This window comes from Perca fluviatilis, chromosome 18 (assembly GCF_010015445.1).
Source record: "Perca fluviatilis chromosome 18, GENO_Pfluv_1.0, whole genome shotgun sequence".
NCBI classification, from domain to species: Eukaryota; Metazoa; Chordata; class Actinopteri; order Perciformes; family Percidae; genus Perca; species Perca fluviatilis.
In genome coordinates, this window is record NC_053129.1 from 31550189 (window position 1) to 31567535 (window position 17347).

The 17347-nt window shown below is 41.9% G+C and overlaps 1 protein-coding gene across 1 annotated transcript in view; it reads left to right on the plus strand.

The window, feature by feature from the left end:
* cnksr3 (cnksr family member 3) overlaps positions 1-17347 on the plus strand; it is a 68125-nt gene that overhangs the window by 42562 nt on the left and 8216 nt on the right. Inside the window, exons 5-9 of the mRNA XM_039782029.1 lie at positions 5482-5523; positions 13659-13778; positions 14448-14507; positions 14621-14689; positions 15898-16044. Of these exons, the coding sequence (XP_039637963.1) occupies positions 5482-5523; positions 13659-13778; positions 14448-14507; positions 14621-14689; positions 15898-16044 (438 nt within the window). The remainder of the gene's footprint in view (positions 1-5481; positions 5524-13658; positions 13779-14447; positions 14508-14620; positions 14690-15897; positions 16045-17347) is intronic.

Sequence of the window (17347 nt, forward strand, 5' to 3'; positions counted from 1 at the left end):
ACACAGGACAAAATAAGAGTTTGTCAGCAAAACGTAATGTGAAAAAAATAAAGTGTCTCAATTACTCTGTTTTTGTGATCATTAGCAGCAGAAATCGTAATAACAATGATTAATTGTAGAGCCCTATGTTCATCTGGCGGAGAAGTGGGACTATTTCACCTGGTTTAAAATACTTTTTTTGAGTTTTTGTGAAGAAATAAAAAACTTATTTTTCCTCAAATCTATTTTCTTTTTAAAAATAATAATATACAGTACAGGCCAAAAGTTTGGACACACTTTCTCATTCAATGCGTTTCCTTTTTATTTTCATGACTATTTACATTGTAGATTCTCACTGAAGGCATCAAAACTATGAATGAACACATATGGAATTATGTACTCAATAAAGTGTGTAAAATAACTGAAAACATGTCTTATATTTTAGATTCTTCAAAGTAGCCACCCTTTGCTTTTTTATTAATAAGGAAAAACTTCCACTAATGAACCCTGACAAAGCACACCTGTGAAGGTAAAACCATTTCAGGTGACTACCTCATGAAGCTCATTGAGAGAACACCAAGGGTTTGCAGAGTTATCAAAAAAAGCAAAGGGTGGCTACTTTGAGGAATCTAAAATATAAAACATGTTTTCAGTTATTTCACACTTTTTTGTTAAGTACATAATTCCATATGTGTTCATTCATAGTTTTGATGCCTTCAGTGAGAATGTACAATGTAAATAGTCATGAAAATAAAGAAACAAATTGAATGAGAAGGTGTGTCCAAACTTTTGGCCTGTACTGTATTAACAATAAAATAAGTCAGGCAACATTTGGAAAGTATTTTTTTTTTTTAGGATTCACAGTTGAAGTTGGATATTTTTTGCAGCGTGTCCCCTCCCTACACATGACAGCAGAGAGTTCAATCATCCTGTCAGCCCGTTTGCAGGGAGCTGTTATTTCTCCGACCGCAGGAGGAATCCTCTGTTTTTCTGGTAGGTCGCCGTTTCTCAGTTCACTCCGTATGTTCTTTTCTCAGGTTGATTCATTTCTTTCTTTTACACACACTACAGTTTCTTCACACAGACAGACTTCTGAAATGGAAAGCTGTATCATTTGATATGACCTGCTTGATAAGTTGTACATTTGTTTATCTTGCTGAACATTTATTTTCACACAGTTTGTTTCTGTAAAATGCTGTTTAACATTGATACAACGTACACAAAAGACCATACAAATACAATAAGCACTCGGTAAGTAAAATGCAAGTATTAAAGTGGCGCTTTTGCATGATTCTTTGAGGAAAAACTTATTTAGTCGACTAATAGGTAGTGTTGGTCTTTATTTGACAAAGATTTCTTCAGTAGATTAGTCATGCTTCTATTATTATTTCTTCAATTCGATTATCGACAGTACAGATAACACAGATATACTTTAAACAAAGTGGTGCTTTGCGTTAATATGTGTAATCAACTACAGATCCTTCTTTTCCTTTTTTTTTTTTGGGGCGGTTAAAAAAAACGGTTTTGCGTTCGTCGTCTCGGTTCGGTCAATTTGTTTTCTTTTTCCACTTCGCATATAAAATGCTAAAATTAGCATATTGAATGCATGTTGCACAAAAACGTGCACACACGTGGCAGTTCTATATTGTTTTATTTCATCATAGGTAACGGTAAAATCCAAAATGTTCCCACACACCAGACTATAAACGGCGGCGCGCATCCTCCCGCTCCGGTCAGCCTCTCTCCCACTGGACATTTCTGCAGGTGACGTGACGTGACGTGCAGCGGCGCCCCACTCCACTTGAGGAGCGGTCGGCTCGGTGTCTCTCAAAATCTGACGAAAATCTTTTAAACTGACCTTTGTCGATCTGAAATGAAGACAGATTCAGCAACTGCACGGCCTATTTCTCGCTTAAAATGTTTTCAGAAACACGTTTCGGTGAACTATTTTAGTACGATATGAGATCAGATTCTGATTCTGAACGAGCCGCCATGACAGTCTATTTTGAAATTAGGGACCAGCCAGACCCATGTGACGCAATCGTCCAATCAGCTGCCATGGGTTGCGATTGTCACGCCCATCCCGCTCGTCATTCCCAGTAAGTGTTTTAACATAGGTGTATAAAGCACTACGGCAGTAAGAGGTTAGTGCACCTTAACAGTGTACTGACGAACCGTGCGGTACACACACGCTCCGAACCGAGACTAGCGAACCGAGACTAGCGAACCGAGACTAGCGAACCGAGCGGTTCGGGTGTTTTTTCATGAACCGTACCACCCCTAGTTAACACACTGCCTGCGTGGCGTGAGCGTGGCGTTTCTGTTGCGTGGCGGCTGCGTGGCGTTTTCTATGTTTTTACACACCAGAAACGTGTCTGACGCGCCGCGCTGCTGCTGCTGCTAGCCTTGTCTGGACACATGGATGTCTCCCATTGATAAAATGAAATTCCATGTTAAACATAAATATATACTGATCTGATTACAGCAAAGACAACGTCTGCAGTATTGGCGGAAAAATAGGCTTTTTAAATAATTATATATTTTTTTATTACATTTATATCAAAACCTAGAGACTTTCAGACATCAGCATGTCATTTATTAATATGTATTTGTGTCTAAATGACATATAAACTTCTTTTCCTGTTCTATTTTCCCTGGAAACGCTTCCAACACGCTTGCGTGTCTCGTGAAAAATGGGCGTCTGTTCTATTTCTAGCAGGCACGCGTTTTCGTGAGACCTGCGTGTCACGCAGGCAGTGTGTAAGCTCTAACCTGTTAACATGGGAGCCGAAATATGAGCGGACACGCCACGCAGCTGACACGCTCGCGCCACGCATCCAGTGTGTAACCGGCTTTAAGCTGTCCTGTCTAATAAAGGTCTAAAAATGCCCCCAAAAACCATCAAATAATCAATTAGTTGATCAAATCGTATGAGTGTTACACCTACCATACACTAGCAGACTTTAAACAATACCAAAGTCTCACACCATCTCCCATCTAACATCTTCTGTAAAGACTGGGGATCTTGCAGGGTCACACATTGCAAGACTAACTAGACTCGTTTTTGTAAACTTTAACCAAGCTAGCTAGCTACCGCTAGCGTTTGGCTGGTAACTTGAGGGAAAGTTTTCAGATTCCCTGTTCTGCCGTACGTGCAGATAAATGTCTCCAGCACCTGGAGGTCTGCGTGTATCTGCCGGTAAAACTCCCGTTGGATGACGCGCTTCAGAAGGGTTGAAAAACGTCAACTTTCCCTCTTTAGCGTTTAGCTTAGTGCAGCGCCATAGCAACAATAAATAACACTGGCTCTAGCCGTTTGGTGCTGGAGGGAGCGCACCCATTGGATGCTGACGATGTTCACGTGATTTAACTTCACTACCAAGACTTAAAACTTTAGTCTGAATGTCCAGACAGGAAAAAGACTGACTGAGACTAAGGCCCTGTTTACACGATGACGCTCTCGGGTGAAAACGAAAAAATATTTTATCGGATGTGCCTTTCTTTAATACGGCGACGGCGTTTTTAGGGCTTAAAAACGCAAAAAAGTGAAACCACCCTCCAGAGTGGAAATCTTAAAAACGCTCCACTGTGGCGTTACCGTCTAAAGGGTAAAAACGCAAAAGTCTGAAGACAGCGGCGTGGAGAGAGACGAGAAAAAGGCGTCTGTTGTTACGGAGTAGGATACAGAAATTATAGGCTCCTGTTAGAATTTCAATGTAATGGCTCAATATTTAAATGATTTCAACAATGTGGATAAGGTTGTTATAGTTCGATGACGATATGTAGGCTGTTCATTTGAGCCAGAGCAGGCGACAGCGTTAATCAAGGAGCACTGCTACTTCTGCTACTTCTGCGGAGTGATTTGCTCGCAGCACCTGAAGCCCTGTGGTGAGGAGCAGAGAGTAACAGCGGGTTTCTCAGGTGCTGCGAGCAAATCACTCCGCCCAAGTAGCAGAAGTAGCAGTGCTTCGCCTTTCTGAGAATATAGTTCCCAGTATATATACAGTTAGAAGATGGCTGTGTCTCATGTGACCTTGTCACTTATTGGGAGCAGTAGGCTAGATGTAGCCGGTTACCTCCAGGATCTGTGCTAAGCTATGCTAGATGGAGCCGGTTACCTCCAGGATCTGTGCTAAGCTAGGCTAGATGTAGCCGGTTACCTCCAGGATCTGTGCTAAGCTATGCTAGATGGAGCCGGTTACCTCCAGGATCTGTGCTAAGCTATGCTAGATGGAGCCGGTTACCTCCAGGATCTGTGCTAAGCTAGGCTAGATGGAGCCGGTTACCTCCAGGATCTGTGCTAAGCTAGGCTAGATGGAGCCGGTTACCTCCAGGATCTGTGCTAAGCTAGGCTAGATGGAGCCGGTTACCTCCAGGATCTGTGCTAAGCTAGGCTAGATGTAGCCGGTTACCTCCAGGATCTGTGCTAAGCTAGGCTAGATGGAGCCGGTTACCTCCAGGATCTGTGCTAAGCTAGGCTAGATGGAGCCGGTTACCTCCAGGATCTGTGCTAAGCTAGGCTAGATGGAGCCGGTTACCTCCAGGATCTGTGCTAAGCTAGGCTAGATGGAGCCGGTTACCTCCAGGATCTGTGCTAAGCTAGGCTAGATGGAGCCGGTTACCTCCAGGATCTGTGCTAAGCTAGGCTAGATGGAGCCGGTTACCTCCAGGATCTGTGCTAAGCTAGGCTAGATGGAGCCGGTTACCTCCAGGATCTGTGCTAAGCTAGGCTAGCGTTGGGTTTGTCAGACAGAGTTACGACAGGCACGGAGATGAGAAGGGTATGTATGGACTTATCTAACTCTGGGGGATACGGTGAATAAGACAAAAATCCCAATAAGTCTGCATGTTCCTTTTCAAATTATGTTTTTAGATTTTAAAAGAAGTCTGATATTTTGTTCAGGTACACTTCTGTCAACAACATGTATTCATTCTTTGTTATTTGACTTTATGTTGACTCAGATCTAAAGTAAACTTCTGTTAGTTTGAAAAGTCTGAGGCAGCTTTTCTTTGAAATGAGGAAACCAGTAAAGAGTCTTGTGACTTTCTTATCATCTGTATCTGTGTCTTATCCAATCCCTCTTCAAAATGAAAGCACAAAGTCAGAGGCAAGATCTGGAAATACATCACATCATACTGTATTACTACAAATTCAAATCAACTTTATTTATAAAACACCTTTCATGTAAGCATGCAGCCCAAAGTGCTTCACAGAACCAAATAATCAAAACACAGATGAAAAGAAAAAATTCATAACAATAAAAAAAAATAAGCAAGACTAAAAATTCCAACAATAAGACAATACATGTTAAAAAGTAATTAAAAAAAACCAACAGAATAAAAAAAGAAATGAAATAACGATAAAAAGAAGCCCATTTTCCAAGAACATTTTATTCTTCGTGTATATCTGAACTGAAACCAGTGGCTTGGTTTCGGTTTAAAGTGCGAGTTTTTTTGCAGCGTGATGTCTGTCACTCAGCGTGTCTGTCTCTTTAATTGCAGGACTGCACTGTTTATGAGATCGAGGAGAAGATTCTGGAAGTGGTGAGTACTGCTTCTCCTTTTTTCTTCTGGTTTGGATGTTTAGAGCTGCTGATCGGAAACACACACGCACACACACACAGACACACACACACACACACACACACACACACACAGAGTCAGTGAACACGCGTTTCCTTTTCCTGTCTTGTTCTGAGCGTCTGTGTGTGTGTGTGTGTGTGTGTGTGTGTGTGTGTGTGTGTGTGTGTGTGTGTGAATCTGCAGGTTTGTTTATTCAGCTCAGGATCCACTTCCTGTCTTAGATAACACTTCCTGTTGGTCGCCTTGGCCCTGTTGTTCCCAGAGTACTGAATCAGCTGACGTTAAATCACTTTCCCTCCTCGCCACCGTCTTATGTGACCCTGTGACTCCTGACTCTCCTCTGATAAGATCTCAACTTTTACTTTAGTTGCATAAATCTAAATTTAATGTCTGTGTACTGTAAGTATTGAATGTGGATTTTTAAAAAATTTCTTTTACTTTTTTTGGACATTTTTGTTTACATTTTTGACGATTTGATGGGGGGGGCTGTTACGCTTTTTTGACGTATTTTGTTTACGAAGTTAGACTTTTTTTTCGATATTTTTTTACATTTAAGTTAAAATTGACGTCAGGCAAAGTAGATTTTAGAATTAACGGTGACCATCAGCAGTCATGCGCCTTAGGATCTTAACTAATGTAAGCAATTTATTACGGTTAAACGAAGAAACCGCAATTATGTCAAAAAAGATTTGACAATTATGTAATAATTGTTACAGGCCTACTGAGGCCCCTTCAAGGTTGTAGTCCAATTTCAAATGAACTGACAAGGTGAACGCAAAACGCTTTTTTGTGGGTCCACCTTTCGGTCGACTTGTGTGACAGACTTTGGTTCTTTTTAATGAGAACTATACGCAGCGACACCCATCATAAAAAGGGGATTGGACTCGAATAAGGAGAATAGGTCTGTTAAGTAATCCATCCATGCACACTATATATATATATATATATATATATATATATATATATAGATAGATAGATAGATAGATAGATAGATAGATAGATAGATAGATAGATAGATAGATAGATTGATTCTTGTGCAGTACGAGTGGAAAAATGAATGTCCTTTGCTGCTTTTGGCCCTGTGAACAGTGAGAGGTGCTTTAATACGTTGTATGATGTTGGTAGACAATTATTAAAATCCAACTTTTAATATTGTTCCTGTCCAGGTAAAAACTGTATCTCCAGATGTGTTGATGTTGAATGTTTGTGATGAACTGAAGGATGAAATGTTCCTCTATGTGTTGAGATAATTCTCCACCTTCTCAAGCTAAACAAAGTCCTTTTTGTCTGTTACTCTGTGAAAGGTTTTGGGTCAGTTTGTTTGTCCAGGGGACGAGGAGGGAAACACTGCCGAGATAGATAAAGTAGCAGGTGCCCTGAGAACAAAACAAACTCCCACACACAGTGTGCTGTAACGCTGTGAAAGCCTCGCAGTTTTGTGTGTATACAGTCGTGTAAAGAAGTGTTCGGTAATTAGACTGTTCTCCACCCCGGAGAAAAGAATGTCATTCATAAACAAACAGTAAAAAATCACCAATGTTTGCAAATTAAAAGAATAGGAAGGTATGTAGCAACGCATTAGGGCTGCCACCTCTTAGTCGATTAGTCGACTAATCGGTCGTTTTGGTCTTAGTCGACTAAGATTTCTTTAGTAGATAAGTCATTTTTTATGCTTATTCATGCTTAATTACTCATTTCCAAGAAACTCATGAGCACATTTATGGTAAACACAATATTTAAAGTGGTGCTTTTGCAGCATTAATTGTGGAGAAAATCAGTTTTTCAGATGGTTAATTAACTACATTTACAGTGCCTTGCGAAAGTATTCGGCCCCCTTGAACTTTTCGACCTTTTGCCACATTTCAGGCCTCAAACATAAAGATATAAAACTGTAATTTTTTGTGAAGAATCAACAACAAGTGGGACACAATCATGAAGTGGAACGAAATTTATTGGATATTTCAAACCTTTTAAACAAATAAAAAACTGAAATATTGGGCGTGCAAAATTATTCAGCCCCCTTAAGTTAATACTTTGTAGCGCCACCTTTTGCTGCGATTACAGCTGTAAGTCGCTTGGGGTATGTCTCTATCAGTTTTGCACATCGAGAGACTGACATTTTTGCCCATTCCTCCTTGCAAAACAGCTCGAGCTCAGTGAGGTTGGATGGAGAGCGTTTGTGAACAGCAGTTTTCAGTTCTTTCCACAGATTCTCGATTGGATTCAGGTCTGGACTTTGACTTGGCTATTCTAACACCTGGATATGTTTATTTGTGAACCATTCCATTGTAGATTTTGCTTTATGTTTTGGATCATTGTCTTGTTGGAAGACAAATCTCCATCCCAGTCTCAGGTCTTTTGCAGACTCCATCAGGTTTTCTTCCAGAATGGTCCTGTATTTGGCTCCATCCATCTTCCCATCAATTTTAACCATCTTCCCTGTCCCTGCTGAAGAAAAGCAGGCCCAAACCATGATGCTGCCACCACCATGTTTGACAGTGGGGATGGTGTGTTCAGGGTGATGAGCTGTGTTGCTTTTACGCCAAACATAACGTTTTGCATTGTTGCCAAAAAGTTCGATTTTGGTTTCATCTGACCACAGCACCTTCTTCCACATGTTTGGTGTGTCTCCCAGGTGGCTTTTGGCAAACTTTAAACGACACTTTTATGGATATCTTTAAGAAATGGCTTTCTTCTTGCCACTCTTCCATAAAGGCCAGATTTGTGCAGTATACGACTGATTGTTGTCCTATGGACAGAGTCTCCCACCTCAGCTGTAGATCTCTGCAGTTCATCCAGAGTGATCATGGGCCTCTTGGCTGCATCTCTGATCAGTCTTCTCATTGTATGAGCTGAAAGTTTAGAGGGACGGCGGGGTCTTCAGATTTGTAGTGGTCTGATACTCCTTCCATTTCAATATTATCGCTTGCACAGTGCTCCTTGGGATGTTTAAAGCTTGGGAAATCTTTTTGTATCCAAATCCGGCTTTAAACTTCTCCACAACAGTATCTCGGACCTGCCTGGTGTGTTCCTTGTTCTTCATGATGCTCTCTGCGCTTTACACGGACCTCTGAGACTATCACAGAGCAGGTGCATTTATACGGAGACTTGATTACACACAGCTGGATTCTATTTATCATCATTAGTCATTTAGGTCAACATTGGATCATTCAGAGATCCTCACTGAACTTCTGGAGAGAGTTTGCTGCACTGAAAGTAAAGGGGCTGAATAATTTTGCACGCCCACTTTTTCAGTTTTTTATTTGTTAAAAAAGTTTGAAATAGCCAATGAATTTCATTCCACTTCATAATTGGGACCCACTTGTTGTTGCTTCTTCACAAAAAATTACAGTTTTATATCTTTATGTTTGAGGCCTGAAATGTGGCAAAAGGTCGAAAAGTTCAAGGGGGCCGAATACTTTCGCAAGGCACTGTATATTGTGCTTTTCTAGTCTCTTAACCACCTCTCAAAGCGCACAGCTCTGTCAATTAAATCAACTAATCGATTAGTCGACAAAATCGTATAAGTGTTAGTCGACTAAGAATTTCTTTAGTTGGACGGCCCTACAACGCATTATGTAATAAATATCCACTTCACTACGTAATAACACCCACATTATGTATGAATCTGTCGCATTTTGAAATTAAAACATGAACCCAATATGTAATTATTTTCTCCGCATTTTGTAGTAAATTATTACTTAATGCTGCTGTTCTTAAAAAATGCGGGGGGGTTGTGAGGATTGTGAAGATCCAGGACTTAGCCAACATTTTTTAACATCAACAACTTCTCAGTCCCTCCCCCCTTTCCGCTAAAGCCCAAAACGATCTTCTAAGCCCCTCCCCCCACAAGGGAGAATGAATGTGTGTGCATGAGCAGTGATTGACACGCAGTTAGACACCCCCCCCCCTGGCCCTGATTGGTGCATCTGAACAGGGAGAGGTGGATTTTTGCAAATCTCACTCCAGGCTGTAGGTGGTGACTGAGGAGCCAGATTCTTTTCTTAATGAGCTGCTTCATGTAGTTCTACTGGAACATAGGGTCAGTTTCAGCAAATATGACAGAAAGGGAGTTTTATAAGGCTTATTTACTGCACCTTTTAAGTAATAACCAACCGAAATGGACGTCTCCATTTATTTATTTTTAAAACCTTGTCATGTTTATTTTATGAATTCTACTGTGAGTCATGGCGACTCAAAGTTAGTTTTAAAAATATACTATTTGTTCAGTAGATTAATATTACCTTTCATTGGTCAATACACATCACTAATGGCCCTTACCCACTGCTAGTATCGGCTCGGGTGACTTGACTCGACTCGGCCGCGGTGCCCCGTCCTCCTTTTTCCGTTGCAGATTTAGTACCGCCTCGTGCGTGAGGCGAGCGTTGCTGGCCTTCATAGCGCCGCCGCAGGAAACTGCCGTGACCGAACGTGACACACACACACACACACACACGTCAAAGGTGTGTTGTTTTCAGTGTTGGAGAAGTTACTTTTAAAAAGTATTGTTTGCTCGTTACACGTTACTTCTTAAAAAAGTAATCCTTTACTTAGTTACCCCCTATGGAAAGTAACTTTTTACTTTACTCGTTACTTTTACGTTACTTTTAAAAGCAGGTGTCTCTGGCAGAGACTGAAGGTAATTATACAAAAGCTATCTTTGACCATAAAGCCAATCTCTGGTTTATCAGTGAAGTCTCTGAACTAGGCTACATTGCAGATTCTCTACTCACAGAGTGACGGCTGATTCGTTATGAACGAGTCCAGCGCGGGTTGAATGCACATCGGCAGGTCATCAGCGTTACACAGTGTAAAGTGCCCATATTATGAAAAAAACACTTTTTCTGGTATTTGGGGTGTTCTTTTGGGTCTCTGGTGCTTCCACACACATACAAACTTTGAAAAAAATCCATCCATGCTGTTTTGAGTGAGATACGGTTTCTGAATGTGTCCTGCCTTCAGTCTCCTAGTGAGCTGTTCAAAATCGACGTCACAGTCCGAAATGAGCTGGCTAACCACAACCGTTAGCTCGTAGCGTTAGCCGGCTAACGGTAACGCTAACGCTAGCATGGTACCTCGTTCTCAATAGCAAAGCACTGCTACAAGTTCACCATAATCTACAAAAGAACTACTTACATGTGCGCCCTCATTTAGAAGTCTCCCAGCTAATCCTGCCTTGTAACTGACTGAAGTTGGAGAAACAGCTTTCTTTTACTGTCTCTAGAGTTAGCTAGCTGACATGCTCTACATCTGAGCTACTGAGCATGTGCGAGTGCAATCAAAGATGGTACAGAAGAAGAAGCTAAAACAGAAACCAGGTGAAAAGAGGATCTGCAGCAGTGAGAGAGAGCTGTGCAGTACTACAACAATATGGTGTTTTTTGAAAATTAAACCATGTAAACCTATTCTGGTACAACCTTAAAATACAGTTATGAACCTGAAAATGAGCATAATATGGGCGCTTTAATGTGTAATGTCCATATCTACTTGTAGTACTGGTCGCGTAGCCACGATGGTCCGTGCATTGTCGTAGACACATGCAGCCTCTTTTCTGGAAGTCCTTGCGTGTCCGTGCGACCGGCACAAGTCCCCAGCGGTCCGCTGCGTGTAGCCTGGTCTACGTATGAGCCCGTCTCCACGGCATCCATCTGTGAGGTCGTCAGCTTTGTGTCTGCCTGGCGTGCTCCGTTTGTAGGACGGCCGATTTAACCGCCAGTCCTCAGCGATGTAGTGGCATGTGTCACATAGCTCTCCGCTCAGAGCGCCATCCAGTAAAAAGCCATGAAGCTAAAAACGCTCTCAAAAGTTAGCTAGCGTTGGCTGCAGCGTTGCTCCGCTACTACTACCAGCCTCTGTCACGTACCGTGTGGAGCTTGTGAGCGCGCAGCTGAGAAGGCAGTGTGTCGCTGTCAAATCTGTCCCTGGGAAAAGTAACGTTGCGCCGAATTGAAAAAGGAACTACGTTTCGTTACCAAATTTTCAGTAGTAACGCGTTGCTTTACTTTTTCCGAAAAAAGTAGTTACGTTACTGTACACCTAACACTGGTTGTTTTTGATTCTCAAAGACAAATTAAGTTTCAAAAGAAGCTGGAGGCAGCAAAAAAAACACACTGCTGGCTAAACTATTTAAAGGAGGTGATACTAAAAAAAAAGGACCTGTTGGCAGGTACCGGGGAACTTTTTATCATAATGGAAAAACCAAAACAGGCGAGTAGAGTCGAGGCGACTGTACCGCGAGGTACCATGTGATGGAAAGACGCCATAAATGTATATTACATATTGGGTTCAGGGATGTTATTGCAAAATGCGTCAGATTGTTACATAATGCGGGTGTTATTATATAATGAAGTATAAATGTATTGCGTTGTTACAAGGCATTGACTCTCCTGGGCAGCATGTTTTTCTGCTTTACTTGTATTTTCCTTGTATTTGGTAATATGCGTCTGTCTGTGTTCAGTCTGTTCAGGCCTCAGACTCCGGGAACAATCATCTTGTCTGTTGCCAACAGTTATACAACATCTATGTGATGCTGCTCAGTCTATTTATATCCTTTTCTTTTCCACGGAGAGGGCAGAGGTCAGGGAGAGACAGCTTTAGCGCCACAGCAGGTAGTGATTCAGCATTTTAGTTTCATCGGAACGGGCGCCGGTCATCATGGGAGATACAGAACTGGCATAAGGCCACCGTGCTGCCAGTGACTTCCTGTCTTTAGGTGTTCGATGCCTCCCTGAGGTTGTAAAACGTAGTGTACAAATAAGTGTAAAGAGTACATTTAGAAGCCAAACGAGGGAGCGGTGCAACATAATGATGTGTTTTTATCCTATGAGTGGACGTAATTGATCCCACCGTGTCATCATGAGAATTGTGGAGTCTGAGTTTTCTTGCAATGTCACATTTGTTAGTTACATACGGCTGCAACGAATTATTTTCATCACTGATTAATCTGCAGATTATAGACCGATAGGTGTGAAAAAGGCCCATCAGTCTTCAAATTGTTTGATTTCCTTTTACAGCACACCAAGAAAAGTAGCAAATTCTCAAGTTTGAGAACCTGGAGCCATCATCATATTTTTGCTTGAAAAAAATTACGTAAATGAATAATCAGTTATCACAATAGATAATTGATATTCTGTTAATCAACTGATTAATTAAAGCTGCAGTGGGTAGGAAAGCAAAATGCAAACGGCAGCTCTTCTTGCAGCTCTCCATCTCCCCTCTCTGTCGCAGAACCGCCAATAGGAACTCTCCCTCCCTCCCTCGGTTTTTTTTTTTTTTTTTTTTATTTCTCTTTGTTTTTGTGGGGTTTGTGTGGTCAAGTTGTGGTAATAGTATTGTGTGTATGTGTGTATATGTGTAATATAAATAAAAAAATATGACGTAATTGTTAAGGTGGGGGTGTGTGGTTGTGTGTGTGTGTGTGTGTGTATGTGGTTGTGTGGTGTGTGGTGTGGTAGTGGGGGTGGGTGTGGTGTGTGTTGGGTGTTTGGTGGTGTGGTGTGTTGTGGTGTGGTGGGGTGTGTTGTGTTGGTTCATTGTGGGGTTGCTTGGAGTTGGTTTGGGTGAAGGAACAATTTAAAGATAAGGACAAGATCGCCAGGGCTGGTGGGCCTGTGAACCTCACCTGGTTGGGGACCCTGCCCTGTACAAAGGCTCAGTCCTCGGGCGTGACACGGTTTCGATTCCAACCTGGGCTCTTTGCTGCATGTCATTTCCCCCTCTCTCTCTCTCTCTCTCTCTCTCTCTCTCTCTCTCTCTCTCTCTCTCTCTCTCTCTCTCTCTCTCTCTCTCTCCCCTTTCAATACTTCAGCTATCATATCAAATAAAGGCCTAAAATGCACAAAAAATAATCTTTAAAAAAAAAATAATAATCAGGCAAGGCTCTCCGATAAAAGTATGTTTTAAGAAGGGACTTAAAAGAGATCACGGACTCTGCTGACCTAATATTTTTCAGCCGGGTCTCTGGAACAAACAAAAGATCTCAAAGTACGTACCGCTGTGTACGGTAACAGGAGGTCTGAGATACACGCGGGTGCGAGGCCGTGAAGAGCCTGAATGAAACCGCCTCTGACCTTGAGTTGTTGTTTTTTAATTTTCAGTCCCGAGCTCTGAACGCCGTCTGCGAGAAGACGGCCCAGGCGGCCTCGGACCCCTCCGCGAGCGGGTTGTCCTGTCTGGAGGAGGTGCACATCACCAACATCAAGCCTGGCGAGGGACTGGTGAGCGCACAGACCTCATCGTTTACATTCAGACATATCAGCGGGACGTCACTGTCGGATACGTGCCGGACGGTAGGGGTGGGAATCACCGGAGGCCTCACGATACGATATCGTCACGATACTTATGTCACGATACAATATTATTGCGATTTTAAACATATTGCAATATTCTGCGATATATTGCAATTTATTACCTTTTTTCCAACTCTAAAGGACACTTTTGTCAACATTTCTTTTATCTAAAAAGATACATTTCTCTGTTTGGTCATCTCACTTCAATTTTATTGCTGCAAAATGGGGATTGTCAAGCAGACAGACTGACCAACACATGTATCATAAAAGATCCATACTTGGCGTCTGTGTATCGATACAGTATTGCCACGAAAAATATCGCGATACTATGCTGTATCGATTTTTTTCCCCCACCCCTACCGGACGGCTGTAATAAGAGAAAAAAAAAAACACACAATTTAAGCCCCACTTCCCCTCGAGAAACACTAACGGGTATTTTAGTGCTGCACCATGAACCACAAACTGCACCGAGTCCGAAACAGAAACACATGTAGAAAAACCCCACAACTGCAGCGAGGAATTACCAGGAAACCACATGAAGTTATTTATACAGAAGATTCATGTGTACTTTCGCTTTAAATGTGTTTAATCTTTCAGGGTATTTACATAAAATCCACCTACGACGGGCTTCACGTCATCACAGGAACAACGGAGAATGTGAGTGTGGTTCTTTTATCACAACTGCTGGGTTTGTTTTCTGGATGAGGGGGCATTTAGTAGTCCCTCCAGTTTCCTTTCTAACACCCAGACTCTGTGATTCTGCCCTCCAGTCTCCTGCAGATAAAACTCAGAGGATTCATGCTGGAGATGAAGTGGTTCAGGTCAACAAACAGACCGTGGTGAGTCAAAAGTCCGGCCTATTTGCATTTGTTGCTGAGCTGCCGATAAGAAGATCAATATGGTCGAGCGCGCGCCCATATATAGAGGTTTAGTCCTCGACTCAGAGGGCCCCGGTTCGACCCCGACCTGCGGCCCTTTGCTGCATGTCATTCCCCCCTCTCTCTCTCTCTCTCTCTCTCTCTCTCTCTCTCTCTCTCTCTCTCTCTCTCTCTCTCTCTCTCTCCCCTTTCATTTCTTCAGCTGTCCTGTCAAAAATAAAGAGATTTGAACTAGAGATGGTCCGATACCAGTATCGGTATCGGCTCCGATACTGCCTAAAACGCTGGGATCGGTATCGGGAAGTACTGGAGTTTATGCACCGATCCGATACCAAGTAATAAAGCCCTAAAGAAAATATACGTTAAAGTAGTTTATTTAGGTTCTTTTTCCGTTTATAACTGACTGTCAAACTGGAGAATAAAAGAAAGCTCTGGGGCATTCATTGTTTGTGTTTGTTCATGTTTCACAAAGAGTTTAACCTGACAGAAATCATATCACATCCATACAGGGATAGTAGTATACAGCTGTTATACATCATATCACATCCATACAGGGATAGTAGTATACAGCTGTTATACATCATATCACATTCATACAGAGATAGTAGTATACAGCTGTTACATAATATCACATTCATACAGGGATAGTAGTATACAGCTGTTATACATCATATCACATCTATACAAGGATAGTAGTATAACAGCTGTTATACATCATATCACATCTATACAGGGATAGTAGTATACAGCTGTTTATACATCATATCACATCTATACAAGGATAGTAGTATACAGCTGTTATACATCATATCACATCCATACAGAGATAGTAGTATACAGCTGTTATACATCATATCACATCTATACAGAGATAGTAGTATACAGCTGTTATACATCATATCACATCTATACAGGGATAGTAGTAGCAGCGTTATACATCATATCACATCTATACAGAGATAGTAGTATACAGCTGTTATACATCATATCACATCCATACAGGGATAGTAGTATACAGCTGTTATACATCATATCAAATCCATACAGGGATAGTAGTATACAGCTGTTATACATCATATCACATCCATACAGGGATAGTGGTATACAGCTGTTACATACATGATATAACTTCTAATTTGAACGTTGCCCCTGCTCTGTGATTGGTCCAGGTGGGCTGGCAGTTGAAGCACCTGGTGGAGAAGCTGAGGGCGGAGTCTGGCGGCGTCGTCCTGGTGGTGAAGAAGAGGCCGTCGGGAACGAGTGGCTTCGCTCCCGCGCCGCTGAAAAACCTGCGCTGGAGGCCTCCGCTCATACAGGTCAGCTGCGGTGAAGACACGGACATGCAGCGCGCTTCTTTTCTGTTTCTTTTCTTCTTTTTCTGACATCCTTCATCATTTCTTTTTATTATCATTCTTTAATAGAAGTGCTAACAGCAGGAGGTTGTTCTGTGGTTGTGGAGCTGTTAAATGCTGTAGGAAACACCCAAAAAACGTTTAAAAAAACGTGTTCAGCGGGAGTGTTTTGTATTCAACGGAGCTACAAGTTTCACATGTGCTTATTCGTTTTTTATTTTTCTTTCTGGGTTTTATTTTCAAACTTCTCAGCGGCATTTGAATGCACCACACCGAGACAGAGACAACCTGAAATCTGTTACTTACTTGCTTTGCTTACCTACTTCCTAAATTCTTTCTTTCTTTCTTACTTTCTTTTCTTTCTTACTAACTTACTCACTGACTTGTTTGCTTGCTTGCTTACACACTTTCTAAATACTTGCTTTCTTTCTTACTTTGTTTCTTTTCTTACTAACTTACTTAGTTGTTTGCTTACCTACTGTTTTACTTGCTTGCTGGCTTATTTACTTGCTTGCTTGCTAACTTACATACATACTTTCTAAATTCTTACTTTCTTACTACTTACTAATAGGTGTGTGTGATGTTTACCTTTAAATATCTCCTCGCAGAGATTCATACTGAGGGCATAAAAAATAAGAACTTGTCTGTGAGGGGTTGCACATGCACTGTAGTAGTAAAGGAAGAGAAAAAGGGATTAAAAATAATGATTATGAATTCTCCGACTGCCAATGAGCCAGGCAGTAAACCTCAGCAGCTGTCGGCTGTGGTTGGCTGTATGAAAGCAACCCTCCCCTCCCCTCCTCTGGGTAAATAAAGCGCCCCTCTGGTCCATTCTCCTTCTGTCATCGTAGCTTTTAGTTTCTGTTTGTGAGCAACCAGTAAACACAGCAACCACCCAATCTGCTGCTCGCTGAGGTGTGTGGGAACAATGCATCCCTTCTTCCCCTTTCCTGGAACAAAAAGAAAAAACTCCAAACATCAGGCTGCGTTGATGTCAGACTTCTTTGGAAGGTGACTCATCAGGGCTTCTGTGTTGATAGGTGTCCAGGATGTGTGTGTTTAGGGAAGATAGGCGTCTTAAATGCCCCCCACGGTTCAGTCTCTAATCTCAGTTATCAAAACAGATCTGAAGTCCGTTTGTCTTTACCTCGCCGCCACTCCTACCGTCCGGGTCAGAGGTCATCTTGAATCAACGCTTACGGCCTCCTCTGCCCCGGTCATCACCTTCTAATGGAAAGTACATTATCCTAATGGTTGTTTTGACTGT